The 14,650-nt window shown below is 42.1% G+C and overlaps 2 protein-coding genes across 2 annotated transcripts in view; one reads left to right on the top strand and one right to left on the bottom strand.

Annotated features, from left to right (window-relative positions):
* The window catches only part of b4galt5 (UDP-Gal:betaGlcNAc beta 1,4- galactosyltransferase, polypeptide 5), a 33,403-nt gene extending 29,775 nt beyond the window's left edge, over positions 1-3,628 (top strand). Inside the window, exon 9 of the mRNA XM_034126409.1 lies at positions 292-3,628. Within this exon, the coding sequence (XP_033982300.1) occupies positions 292-439 (148 nt within the window). The 3' untranslated portion in view covers positions 440-3,628. The remainder of the gene's footprint in view (positions 1-291) is intronic.
* A 5,753-nt stretch (positions 3,629-9,381) lies between these two features.
* Positions 9,382-13,462, bottom strand: LOC117479550 (EMILIN-3). Its single transcript, XM_034126607.1, has 5 exons — positions 13,345-13,462; positions 12,311-12,633; positions 11,859-12,202; positions 11,385-11,729; positions 9,382-11,187 (listed from the first exon to the last, which is right to left on the bottom strand). The coding sequence occupies exons 1-5, from the start codon at positions 13,422-13,424 to the stop codon at positions 10,078-10,080; spliced, it is 2,202 nt and encodes a 733-aa protein (XP_033982498.1). The 5' UTR covers positions 13,425-13,462; the 3' UTR covers positions 9,382-10,077.
* Positions 13,463-14,650: the final 1,188 nt, after the last annotated feature.

Raw genomic sequence — 14,650 nt, forward strand, 5'->3', positions numbered from 1 at the left:
CTATTTATGTTCACAACTTGATCATCGCATGAGAATAAAAAGCAAACTGTCACTTTCCTGACTAATCCACAGACAATGAGGCTTTTATTTCAATGTACCTACTAACAGTGTGTAGGATGATAACACCTGTTCTTCTACAATTCACACCTTTTGTTTAATTAAGTCTTGTCTAACACTCATTGTAACTTGTCTAACCAGAACCTTGAACTTCTTTGTATTGCAGTGGGTTGCATAATGTTTTTATCTCTCCTCTCCACACCTTGTTGACATTTTGATTGTTTGTTCTTGCAGATATAGTTTACTTCGCCACTCAAAGGAGAGACAGAAAGTGGATGGTCTTAACAACTTAAACTACTCCCCCATAGTGTCCAGGAGGCCTCTCTTCACCAACATCACGGTCAGCTTGAGCAGAAAGCTTGCACCCATAGCTGACTACTGATCTAGGATCAGCTGGACTGCAAAACACCTGGGAATCAAAGTCCTCCGGGACATCAGCCATATCTCACCAGTTGCAGCACTGCTTAGGACTTTTAAGTTGATTGATTCTTTGCTTTATTTCTTTGTTTGTATGCAAAAAAAAAAGGAGACTCAAATAAGTATGTTGGATAAATTATATACAGAATTAAGGATAAATGCTGCACTTGCTTGTGCCACAGTCCATCACTCCTCTCATCTCGGCTTATCTAGTCTTCAGTCTCCACATGCCTTTTGCACCATTTTGGCCTTCAGCATCCATTCATTCATTCATATCTTTTTCAGTCAACTATGAGCTCAGCCCTACATTATTGTGCTTGTTTATCATAATAGGCCATGATACACACACACATACTCACGCAACACTTAAACGTGCTGACTGGTCCCTGAGGCTTTTCTTTTTTCTTTGCTCTTGCACTACTTATTTTCAGAAATAAAGTAAGCCTGTGAAAGCATTTGCATGCACACACGACCACACATCAACTTTCAATCCGAGTGGACTCCTGCAGCTGGTACTGCAGAAGGTTTGCCAAATCTGAAAAGAAACTTATATTAAGCGTAAGTGTTTTCAGTCATGTAAACTGTATGTGAAATAGTTTAACCTAACTTTCAAGAATATGAATACCTTTATCATCTCTCATGAATTTAATTTTGTCCTGTGAACGTACCATTTGAAGACTGTGACGTTAGTGTTTGCATAGTTGCATTGGATGTTCTGGCTGCCTGCAAGTGGCTGTATGTTCAGCCTGTTAGCAATAAGCTGTAATATCAGACAGCAGAATTTACACCTGACTTCCTCCTGATACAGATGCAATAGCACGGATGCTAGCATGCCCTTATTGGACGATAGAAAAGGAGTGGCTGTGTATGCAGACTTCACATTCACAACATCTTTGCCTAAGCAAACATGCCACCCTTGTCAGTGTGCTTGTTTGTACGTGTTTATAGGGTAGGGAGAGCTATGCAAATGGCCTGTATGTTTCCTATTGTCAGTGTAAGGTCTTCAGGGTGACCTCCAGGAGGCTTCACCCCTGAAACTGTGACTGACTGACATTAGACCTCACTTTGTGTGCTAAGTGCTAGTCCAAGCCAGGGAGAGATAAACAGTTGTTATTTTTAGATCCCACATCCTTGATGTTGACTCACCTTCTTTCTTTTACAAAAGAGAATTGGAGGTAGAGAATACTTGATTGCTGTCACTGTCACTTGTGTTTACAGAGGCTTTCGCTTTTGTTATTTTTCAGATTGTCTAGTGTTTGTTATACTGTTAGCCAGCCCTCCTTCACTTTGGGTGCTGTGAGAACTGTATCTCTTCAACAACTAATCTATGGCTGCCTTTATTTTTTTAACTAATACTTCAATTCACTTTTCTAGACGTGGCTATAGAAGAGCAGATCTGCTTATGTTGGACGTCACGTGATAAACCACTCATTAGCTTTGTTTGCTTTGAGTCAGGCTCTGGCCAGTGTGATTGTAAGTAAATCAAACTTCAGGATGTTGGTTTTAAGTCAAGTTTTCCAGTTGGTAGCATGCAGCCTAACACTGTGCATTGAGACAGACTTACAGCACTCTGGCAGTACATAGCAGTTGCTAAAATGTTGCTTCTCTAATTTGTTAGTTTGACAGTGTTGATTTTGAGTAAAATATCCCAATACTGTAAACGTAGTTCCTTTTAAAATAAACAAAGAAAAAAAAAAACATGCAGACACTCTACTCACTGTCTGTCCTCTGGTCATGCAGCTACTTCATTTCACACAAATCGCCTTGTATGCATTTCTTAAGATGTATCTTTTGGGGAAAATGTGGTTAATTGACAAACTGTGTTTCCACAATGAAATAAGAAGTAAAGAGGCTGGACCTCATTTTATTTATTTGATCTTTTATGGATTATTTTCTGTAATTGTTTTTTTTTTTTTTCTTGCGGTTGATGTGATGATTTAGTAGGTGACAAAAGACAGACTGTGTTAGATGCACTGAAACTTGCAGTTATGTGTATTTATGTGGGATTGTGAGGCACAGGTCTGTGTAAAAGGGGAGATGTTCCATTTCATTTAGATGCAGATTTACTCTCCAGAAATGAATAGCTGGTGAGATAGAACAGGACCTGTGGCCTGGTGTGTATTAATCTGCTAGACAGACAGGTTTGAAGAGGCCATTTTGTGTGACAACCACAGGAAGAGCAAGACACCTAATCAGAAAATGCTATTAGTCGTTGCCTTTCACTGGGCACCTCCTTTTATATTTATTGATAATCAATGGTGCTGACCGACCAGAGCTCCTTTTGTGGGAGTCTCTCTCTATGTGATTACTGAAACCAATCTTAACATCATAAAGACTAATATCGCCAGGAAAAATCACCCCTTAATCCTGCCTATAGGTGGCGTAAATATTCAGTATCTTTACACCCACACGTTCTGCCTGCCTCTGTTCTCATCCTGCCAGGTGAAACAAAATGGTGTTTTTGTTGCACTGGTTAATCGCCCAAAAGAGACGTACGTGTTTACCTCCGAGCCAATCACTCGGGATGTGCCCAGTGGAAGTCATGAACAGTAGCAGCGTTTGTGTTAAGTTTGACTTTTCCACGTGTGTTTGATTGAAATGGCTAAACCTTTCAGAGGTCTAACTGTCATCCATCTAAATGTTCAGATGTATTGTTTTTTATTTTGTTTTTCAGCACTGATATGAAAATGATTTATAGTGACCCGGTTGTGAACAACTCGCAGGTTCCTTTTTTTTTTAAAGTTCTTGACACAAACATGATACACTGTATATTATATTATATTATGTCTTTGCTTTAAATTAAAAGCTAGATGGAGATATAGCAAAAGCCAAATTTAGTTTGAGTGTTCAGGTGAAGATTCAGACCTCTAAATATCAAGAGCACCTCTGGATGACTCAGATATTCTTAGAGTCAAGGCTCTTTACTCCACAATGCAGAATGAGTAGCTTCATCAGCCAACACCATAATCAACAAGATGGGTTTTCTGACTTCTAAACATCTTTGTCCATTATGAAGTAACACGGGCAAATCAGTCGGCGCTCTCTTGCTTTTTATTTAAAAAAAAAAAGAAAATAATGGTTTTCAGGTTGTGATAAGAGCATGCTGGCTTACCTTGTCCCTGTTATATATATATATATATATATATATATATATATATATATATATATATATATATATATATATATATATTTACTGTACATGGTCTCAGTCCAGACCAAGACCAAGCGTGCTGCTCACTAATGAGGCTACTTTGTACCATAATCTCACTTGCTCTGATCCATTCTGTACCAGTTTGAATGAAGAAACCATATTTTGGGCATCTGACAAGACTGGCAGCCTTAAAGCTTCTTAATTTATTGCAGTGTTTTTTCACTTGAGTTTTTTTATAAGCAAAAATATTTAAATTAAAAAAGTGCATATCAATAAAAATGATCATTGTAAATATAGTTGTGTGTAGTGTTTTAGAAATTCTATAAGGTCTTAAATCACTACAAATGCTAGCATAAAGAACAAGGCTTTGGAGGGATTTGGCTGCGGGTTTATCTGGTGCCATTTAAGTGCTAATGAAGCTTACACAGTGACATCAATGTTTTTCATCCATGCTCCCCGGGATACAGCCTTGTCTTTAATTCAAACTTAAAATGTCCTCACTCCATGAATTTCAGATTCTCTCACAATCTCTGAGGTGATCTACAGGCCTCACTTTACCTAACATGCTGTAGCAGTAGAAGAGACATATCACAGCACGCATATAGGCATCACTTGAAGTTAAGTCTGTTTGTTTCTGTGTGATGTCTCTTTGATAGTGAAAGCAGTCGGGGTAAGGTGCAGGTCTGAGGAAAGCACTGCAGAATAGAGATGTGTCTGCCATAAACACCATATGCTTACAATGCAATGCAACACAGGCACCCGAACCAGCAACACAATCCACTCCAAAATCTGCATACTCATCATTTTGTATGAAAGCTAATTATAAGAAAAATAAATACAGATTGCTAAATTAAACATATATATCTTCTCTGATTGTCAGGAGAGCATTTCTCCTTGAATTGAAGCCATTTGAAGCCACTTGTCAAAACTTGATGTCAGCCTTATGTGGATCTGTTTGTGTATCGGCATATTATCTTTTGATTATTGAAATTTGTATGATGGAGATTTTTCTTTTATACCATCAATGTTATTGTCAAAGTACACCAATAAAATGAAACTTGTAAAGATACGGTATCATGTCCCTGCCTGTGTTTTTGTTCTGCGTAAAGTCTATCTACTTTTAGTGTGTGTGCCTGGAACTGCTGCCTTTTCACAAACTTTTCTCACAGTGTTGTCATGGTGCTACTTTAAATATTCAGAATAATAATGTGGTTGTACTGCATATACCAAATTATGCAAACGTGAAGACAATCATGCTTACTGTGAAGAGACATTGACGGAGCTGCCAGTGAAAGGGCTCTGCAGGGAGTATTATACTTTAGTTTCAAAGTGTTCTGCACAGCCTGTAGGAGGTTATAACTATGGGAAATAATGTCAGGATATTCTCTTATGGGCTGTATATAAGAAGAGAATCTGCTCTAAAAATATATAACCTTAAAGTGGACCTATCATGCTATATTTTAATAATATAGTGTAGGACCATACCTATATAAGGCATATTTATACTTTTTTTTTTACAAAATACCAAACAGATCATGCATTTTAGCCATGCCTCATTTCGCTCAATTTGCACTTTTTTTAGCCCTGTTTTTGCAAGGGCTGATTCTGTGAGAACAGCACCACCTACAGGCCTGGCATATGTACTACAGCGTCTCCAGCGCTTTCGAACGGCAATGGCCGTGGCTGTCTCCTCCTGATTGGTGGAGTTGGCCCAATAGCCGTAGCGCCACTGTCCTGACGTCAGTAAAGTGTTCAAATCTGGATCAGTTTTTATCAGATCCGTTGCAGCCCCTTTTTTAGAGATTTGGGTATGGAGGAAAATAGAGAGGGTTGTGTTTTGTGACACTTGGTGAATTCCCTGGAACACCGGGGACACATATTCATGTATAAAAGACGTACAAAAGTGCATTTTGCATGATAGGTCCCCTTTAACAAAGTTTTCTGAAGCCTGAATGGCTGCATGAGCAGAGGAGAGGAGGGGCTCTACACTGTAAGTAGGAATATAGACAGCATCATGCCCCCTCTTAAACACTTTCACACACAGGATTATTGTGTGTGGGCTCTTGTGATCCACAGTCAAAAACAAAATCCCAAAAGGGGACCAGATTCCTCAGTTTTTTGTACACGTCTTTAAATAGTCTCTCTTATCCCTCTGACAGTTTGTAAGTGTGTGTGCATGTACATATCCGGTGCCTGAGACAACGATAATTATTGTTGGGATTGTGCAGCCTGTCACCCAGAGAACAAAAACAGAGAGTAGAATGAAACGGTTTGACGAGAGGACACTTAAGATTCATTGAATCAGAGCAGCTCCAGCCCTGTGGCATTTAGCACATTAACTCTGCATCTCTGCTAGTTAACTGAAGTGACAGCTGATCATTTAATTATGCTGCCAGGAAAAGAAATGCTAAGTGGCAGCCGGGATGAGAAATCTAGATGGGGTTTTAAATGTATTCCAGACAATTTGAGCACCACTTCCCACACTGGTTATCCTCAGCAAAACGTAAGGGGAATTATGACTATGAGAGTGTTTCATGCAATGCACTGCTTTTCAGCGTGCAACTCCATTCATCCTCACTGAAAATGCCGCTGCTTTCTCTCCTGCTGTGTAACAGTAGTTGCAGTGTGTGTGAGAAACTTGGCAGAGACACAGAGCCCGGCTGGAGTAGCCACATCTTAATGGAGCCCGGGAAACACAAGGCTTTGGTATGCTGACACCAGTGTCACTTGGCTGTCAGACACTCACAGAGGGCAGCTCTTAACATCTCAAGAGCCGTCTCTTGATGTGTATACAACACACGCCAGCATGCACACACACACACACATCGGATATTAATTCATTCACACGCAACCCCTTGAGTGTTGTGCCACTCAAAGGCTTTGATGTCATTTGTTGCCTCTTTGCCTTTGTATGCTGCTTGTGTGTCAATGTCAGTGCACTCCTCCCTACAGAGGAGTATCTCAAACTGGAATCTGCATCAGGAAATAGCTGAATAACCAAATGTGTGGCTCTCAGTCGATCCGCTCATGTTACACTGTTCATCCACACTTCCTCTATGCTCCTGTCTTTATATAGTACATGTATGTGTTTTTCTCTGCCTCCTCTACACACAGGCTCATCACTGGGAATCAACCAGAGAGACATGCCCTATAGCTTTGCACAACTTTTCGCTTTGTGTGTTCTCTTCGATATGTAACATACTGACATCATGCATTACATCCCATGCTTTCATATCTGGTTAAATCAGATGTCTGAGTTATGGAGAAAGACAGTGCCTTATGGGATAGTGTGTGTGTGTGTGTGTGTGTGTGTGTGTGTGTGTGTGTGTGTGTGTGTGTGTGTGTGTGTGTGTGTGTGTGTGTGTGTGTGTGTGTGTGTGTGTGTGTGGTGTCGTGTGTGCCATCTCATGCATATGCAAAAAATGAAAAAAGCAGAGGAAAAACCACTAGTGCACATGTTCAAACGTCAAATGAATCTGTAACATTGCTTGGTGTTACATAACTCTTTATCATGGTCTCAGGTTGGTAGGAGCATTACCCAGCGTTGCAGCAACCTGCTCCCTCCTCCTCCTCCTCCTCCTCCTTCTCCTTTATTCAATTTTCTCTCGCCGAGCTCCCCTCCTGTGTATATTCTATAAGTTACCAATGGGACAGTCCTGTGTGTAGTGCAGCTTCCCGAGGGACGGCCAAGCGTTCATCTGCTGTCTAGCCCAGGGGTTTAAACTCCTCTGCTGCCGTTTGCCCTTTTGTTGCTTAGCGTTTGTGTTTTAGTATGCGCCTGTGCATCAGAGCAGGCATGTTTTCCCCCCAGCTCATGTTGTGACTCCTGCCTGCTTCCCTGTCAGGATGCAGGCGAAGGATGAGGAGCTTGTACACACATCTGCTTCCCATTCTCACATTCCTTATCCTCTTTGACACGGCCGTGCTCTCTGACTCACGGTCCATCCTCTGCTCTCCTGCTTGCTCTGCCCTTGTCACATCGCTGTCTATCAGCTTGCATTTTCTCCTCAGTAGAGCCAGGTTTGTCCTCTCAGCTTGCCTCTTCCCTACACTGCCCTACTCATCTGCTCACTGTACTATCTTTTAATACAAACTAGTCATTACATCCATTCTCTATCCACATGCTTTTTGATCATCTCAACATCCTCCCTCAACCAGTTCTGATCTCCCAATAGAGCATACTTTGCCTGTGACCTCCACCCTCTCCATTTGCCATGTATTAGCCCTCAAGCATTCTTAGTTTTATATGTAGCCTCTGGTTTTCATTATGCTATGATTGCTCCACCCTGTTCTGGTTACTAAGATATGTTGTCTTCAAAAAACTATGTGCTGATGCTGTGCAGAAGACCTGCTGACGGGGCCCCAGTGGTGCAAGGTCAACTCATTTTTTACAGCTCATTTCACTAAGCTTCATTCATTATCATTGAGTCGAACTCTAACCCCCCCCCCCGGCTACACTAACACAGACATATCCTCCTCACTTTCACCTAATGACCTCACCTTATCATCTGACCGCTTCATGTGACCACAGTCTTGTGAGCTGGTGTGGATCTGCAACTCTGGTTTGATGTACCCACTCTGTTTCAATTACGTTTTTACCAATGAGCACAGAATCCATGAATGAATCCATTTGGTAAAGTCAGGGATGTTGTACAAAAATGAATCCCTCATAGAAAACTGCTTACTCTGTGGAGTCACACCTCAGATTCATCCACCCAATATGCTGCACAGCAGATATTAATAATACCATTTTTGGTCCACATTACAAGCCGACAGCCAGTTAATCAGTGAGAGATGTTGCTGTCCTGAACTATTCGCTGAAATTCTGTGAAACCTGCCGACAGTGCAACCTGAATGCAGGCGTAGTCATAATTCAAAATCTGTTTGCTGTCATGAGTCTGATATTTAGAGGAATAAATGCACTGGAGCTTTTTATAAACCCCTTAAGAAGTTCATTATTTCAGGTTAACACCTTTGTCTTCTCATTAGTCATTTGGGCTTCAACGTGAGGCCATTAGCAGGTGTAGTTTTTGAACATAGATTGCTTTCTTACATTTGCTGGTTGGGTAAGGACAGAAACAGCCTTGGCAATCATTTAAGGATCTGTTTAAAGAGTATTTGTTTGAAACAGAAGGAGTTCTTTAAGTAAATCAAGTAGCATATTTAACCCACCAAACCACATCTTAGCAAGTTCATTTGAATTACTGCTCATAGGACGTTGATATGCATCTGCCTCTAGAAAGTAAATGATATGAATGTTAGTCAGATTCTTTTACCTTATTAGGAATTTCAGCTCGCTATGGCAGATATTTTTATGATACTTAGTCACAGGCCTATTTGAATAGCTGTTACCAAACATGGCGCCTCCACAGTACTAAGGTAGGGTCACAAATGCAGGTATTGACAGTGATGTTAAGAAGGTTTGCAGTGTAATATACTGCAGAATAAATCCAAAAAGTCATAAAATCCTAATTGTGTGACAGAATCTGGTCACACATATTGTTTTGTTTTTTCTATTTTCTCATATTTGTCAGTTGATTATTTATAAATGGGTTGATATTATAGAGATAATATCGACCATTAATAAATAAAAATATATATATGTGGAAAAATTCACAAATAAAATAAATTATAATTGTAACAATTCCTCTTACTGAGATAAAGTTGTCTTTTTATTTAAGTATAATTGGCAACATAATTTACGAAAAATCCCACTTTGCCTCACTGTGTCTTAAAAACACTGCCACCAGGAAGTGTTTTAAATTGTATTTATTGTAATCTTTACCATGCCATATAATGTGTTGTCACTGTCCCCTAAAGGTGAGTTTTGGAATTTCCATGCAACTTGAAGCACTGCGGCATATACACACAAACACAACTGTCAAAGCAGAAATACATATCATTTTAAATGTGTAACAGGGAAGTTTACAAAAACGTAAATAGCACCAAATGGACATACAGTATGAAAAAAAGACCAAACAAGTGTCCACACACAGGATGTCAAGTGGGCTTGTCAGTAGAAACCCGTAGCAGCGTATTAGTCCCATTTCATCCACTTTGTTGTACCTTTTCTCTAATACCAACAGTTTGACATTAGAACAATGCAGTCACTTTATATAAGTTAAAAAAGATAGAATGTAAAACAAAACAATCATGATTAGAGAAAAAATCAAATGCCCTATAGAATACAATCTCAAGGGAACATATTGCCCAGCTATACAACCATAAGTGTGTCTTTGTATTGTGTGACTTCCTCTCCTCACTTCATTGAACTAAACACCCAGAACCTCGGGAGGGGGTGGGGGAACTTTTGGCAAAGGATTTTCCCCGGTTCAGCTCATTTGCATCTGTGCAGAGGAGAGAAACAGAGGAAGTCACTCGATCGCACACAAGTCTCTTTTTGAAAATATTCTGTAGCTCAGATGCTACTGGTCTCCTTTTTGGTTGGCTGTCTACTTTTGGCAGTCTTTGACCTCCCCTTTCAATTCCGCTAGCTGTTCTGAATGGGCGGCCAGGGTGCCATTCACCTCGGACAGATAGGAGTCTGAGTGTCTCTCGAGCTCTGCCCTGATCCTCTCCAGGTGCTCTGCCAGCTCACTCAGGCTGCTGCACTGCCCCTCCACCTGGCTCACCCTGCTGTCAACGTCCTTCACCTCCTTTTGCACTTCTATGGCTGTGCTCCGGCAGCCCTGCAGCTCCCCAGACAGCCGTCTCTTTAGGGAAACCAACTCTCCCTTCAGCTGGGCCAACCTCCTCTCCCCGGACCCCAGGAGTGAGGCTTGGTGGCCCACCAGTCTGGTGATTCCTTGCACCTGATTGACTATCTGGTGCTCTCTCTGCTCCCAGGAGGCGTTCGCGCTGCCCACTTCACTTGCAATGAATCTGATAGAGTCCTTCAGGCCCTTCAGAGTGCGGTTCACAGAGTTGATGTTGACCTTCAGCAGGGTGATCTCTCCATGGACGTTGTCCTCTGATTCCGCCTGTGCGATGTGGAAGAGCATGTTCTGCAGGGTTCTGTTAAGGCGGTCTAGCTGGTTGGAATGTGTATCAAGACGGTCAGTCATCTTCTTCTCCATCCCTTCACACACCTCCTCTACTTCAGTGACACTGACACCCCCTGCTGGCTGGTTGGAGGGCGCGCAAGAGGAGGTGCAGAGAAGCTCCAGATCTATTAATTGTTTCTGAATGCCATCCAGGTCTCCCTCCACTCTCCTCCTCACAGACTCGATCTCCGTCTCCAGTGCTGGGACCACCTGACCCTCCAGGAGGGCCGGAGCAGTGGCATTACTCAGCCCCTCCACGGCGACAAACACTCTCTCCTCCAGGGTCTTCAGCTTGTCCTCCAATATGCTCTTGAAGCCGTCCAGACCACCGGGCAGCCCACCATCAAATCCACCCTCTGTAGAATTAAGGCGTACCTCTATGTCCAGCAGACGGGTCTCGATCAGTGTCTCCACATGAATGCTCTGGTCAGTGAGAGCAGTCTGGAGCTGTCTCTGAGATTCTGTCAAACCTTTCACAGACTCCTCCAGCAGCAGCACACGCTGGGACAAACTGTTTACCTGCAAAAACAATCATTTATTAGTTCATTAACAAACCAATACAATTTAAATTAGACCTTATCTGTAGAGACGATTGAGAAATGGTAAGAAATCAATCAAGCATTCTGGCCAAAAAATGTATCTATACTAAAAACTAACAAGTATATTTATTTATGGACTATTTACTTGACGAATTGGTGATCACATCAATGTCATACCTGTCCACAGCAGCTCTCAGTGAGAGTGAGGCCCTGGATCTGAGCCTGCAAAGTGCCCAACTCCTCCCTGATCCCGGTCTCTCGTCCATCTAGAGACTGCTGCATCTGCTCCTGGCCGTCCATGTGCTCCCTATGGCACTGGTTCTTCACCGCCCCAATCCTCTCGTCACAGTGGGTCTCCAGGTTGGTCAGACGGAGCTCAAATCCATCAAGGATCTCAGCTCGTACGCCAGCCAGCTTGGCGTCCAGGATCTGTTCCACATTAAAAGAGGAGCCAGAGATAGGCCTGCCTCCAGCTCCGCCTAACAGCCTCTTCAGCTGGCCATCATGACCCAGCACCATCCCCTAAGGAGAAACAGGGGAGAAGGGAAGACAAGTTGGATTTAATAAAGGAGGGTGAAGGTGAACTGAGACCTGAACCATCTGTAGAGATCTGTTTCCATCATCTTTGGACATACAAAATGGTACCAGTACCTGAATCTCCTCTAAAATGTGAGTTTTGGCTCGCAGCTCATCCTTCACTTCCGTCACCCTCCCTGCCAAGTCTCCAAATCCATTGAAGCTTTCTCCTTCAAGTCCGTCAGGAGTCCCATCTGGGATCACTCCGAATCCCACTGTAGAGTCAGGCAGCCGGGGAGCGTTTGGTAGCAGGGACAGCAACACTTTGTTTGTATCTTCCCGAAGAGATGTGCGCAGGCGCTCCTCGAGGCCGACCACCACCCCGTTGAGAGTGTCCAGACCCTGTGTGAGGCGCCGCAGATCCTGCTCCATACGGTCCAAACGTTCACCAGTCACTCCTGAAATCCCAAATCTGTTTCCTGTATTTCCAGGGATAAAACAGAAAGGACAATGGAGGATTTTCTTTTTAAATAAAGAAAAAAAACGATATGCCCCAGGCTTTACAATACATTGTTTTATGTTCTCACCATAGTTTGGTCTTCCATTACCAGTAGGAAGGTGTCCTGAGGGTATTGGTCTGAGGTCAGGCACACCGGGGAAGGGTCTACCAGGTTCCAGCTGGCCTCCTCCAGGCCTGTGGTCCACAGGGGGTCTAGGGCCGTGGGGGAAGCCTTTCGTTCCTGGCCGGTGGGGCAAACCCCCACCCTTAAAAGGTGGCATCATGACGTCAGGCAACGACGTGGGTCCATCATAGCAGTTTTCTCCTGAGTAGCCGGGACAACATCTCCACTCCAGCTCACTCACTGTTTTATAACCCACCTTGTACGTTGGCTTGTAGAATGTCCTGTACCTGAAGGGGACAGAACAATGATTGAATGATATCAGAAGTGAAGCATTTGTTTTTCCTAATTAGGATCACAGAGCCAGGTCAGAGGGTGTGAGGTGCAGATCAGAGATAAAGGGATGAAGGTTGTTGTTTATGGGATCAAATACAGATTAGAGGGAGATTATGAGATTACGACAAAGTCATTTAAATGATGCGGCATCAGAGGATTGAACCAACTTTCTCTCTCTCTCGCTCACACACACCAACATCCACACTTTTTTGAAAAGGGAAAAGCCCCCCTTTAATTTCCTGTGTATTGGATATTTTAAGTCACATCTAGAAGCTTAATGAGTATGTCTACATGGACCCACACACATGCAGAAACACACTCGTAAATCTGCAGTGGATAAAGTTAAAGTCTAGTTAAAGTATTATTCCAGACCTCATTTTGTAGGACCGTACATACATTTGACTATTATATAAGTATTTAGCCCCTATTGGCATGATAACATAACTCTTAATAACACAGATGTTCATGCAGCTGAAGACCTGCAGTCATACTGACATCACATGATATGAACACCAGAGGGCAGCATTGATATAGATTATATTCTCCAATGTTCCACATGCTGCAGTTTAACAAAACTCCTACATCTTAAACTTAAAAAGGTTTCTGGTGTAACTTTAACCGTCTCCTGTATTGCATTTTGTGATACATATTTTTGGAAAACCTACATGACAACAGAACACTTCTGACCCCAGACGCACTTGGTGGTGTACTCGGCCTTCACGTAGGTGGACACTCCATCCTGCATGATGCATGTGATGTTCTTCTGGACCACGAAGGCACAGTGGTTTCTGTGGACACAGTAGAGTGACATCATAATTAGTTTCAGCACTGACATATCAACTGGCAATACCCCTCTCTCTCATATAAAAGATGAAAAGGGACTTTTTCGGCTCCATACCTGTCAAATTATGTGTATTAATGCTATTAGCCTTTGCCGAAAAAGTTAGACTGTTTTATTGCTTATCATTTACACTTTTGACATAAGAATATGTAATTTCTTCTTTCAAAAATGTCTCACTTTAAGCAAACAAGTATTTGTTTAAATAACTGTGTCCTGTAATATGTCCCTACAAAGCACTGCTGCTACTCCCCCTCCAGCTGGGTGATGAGATTATTCCTTACTGACAAATACGTCATTCAGATATGAAGCCTCCCTTTTCATCACCACCCTAGTGTTTCATAAACACAACTTGTCTATCTAACATTTTAATAATATCAATTTCAAATTGCCTTTTTTAGGGGCAAATTATAACCAGAACTTACAAGCTATGGAGTAGTTTTCAAAGAAGAGCTTCATAAATGTAAGTGATCTTCCACTGTTTTATTTAAAAAGTCTCATATTTATGGATCCCTGTGGCATTAATCAGCGTGATGAAAGAAGATTTCTGCTGAGCTTTGCCTGAATGGTTCTTATGTTTCCTTTTAGTTAAAAATGGTGATTTAGCAATTCAAAACACATTTATTATTGACATATTTAGTTATTTGAGCCAACATCATTTTTAAAGACATGGAATATTAGCCAGACTGTTTTCATCCCCAGGAGTTCTCAGATATGTCCATTATCCAACACATAATAACTTCACAATAACTGAGTAGTTATTGCATCATGCTGGAGCTGGACCTTCTCTCTTCTTCTCCTTCTTCATTGCCAGTGCAGCTATAGCAACTGCTAAATGTTCCCCTGGCCGCTGCGCAACACAGGAAACGATGATCTGCACTCTTTAGACTCACATGTGAAGCATTTCTTACATTCAGAGGGGAACGTTTAGCAACACATGCAGTACTTTACGTTTGCTCCACAGCTGTTTCGGGACAAATAGAGGTTTTTGGAGGAGCAGGGAGCGGGGCGGGGGCTGAGGAGCTTCTGCATGCCAAGTTAACAGGTTCAGAGGGCTTACAGGCGGCCTGTCAGAAACTGTGAGAAACCGCTGCACTGCTGCTGCTTTATACAAATCATTGACTGTGTTGACA

The sequence above is a fragment of the Trematomus bernacchii genome, unplaced genomic scaffold (genome assembly GCF_902827165.1).
Source record: "Trematomus bernacchii unplaced genomic scaffold, fTreBer1.1, whole genome shotgun sequence".
Classification (NCBI taxonomy): Eukaryota; Metazoa; Chordata; class Actinopteri; order Perciformes; family Nototheniidae; genus Trematomus; species Trematomus bernacchii.

Coding starts and splice junctions, on each gene's coding strand:
- LOC117479550 (XM_034126607.1), bottom strand. CDS start 13,424: ATGCAGGATGGAGTGTCCACCTACGTGAAGGCCGAGTACACCACCAAG. Junction 12,203..12,310: donor TAATGGAAGACCAAACTATG/GTGAGAACATAA, acceptor CTGGAAATACAG/GAAACAGATTTGGGATTTCA. Junction 11,730..11,858: donor ACATTTTAGAGGAGATTCAG/GTACTGGTACCA, acceptor GTTTCTCCTTAG/GGGATGGTGCTGGGTCATGA.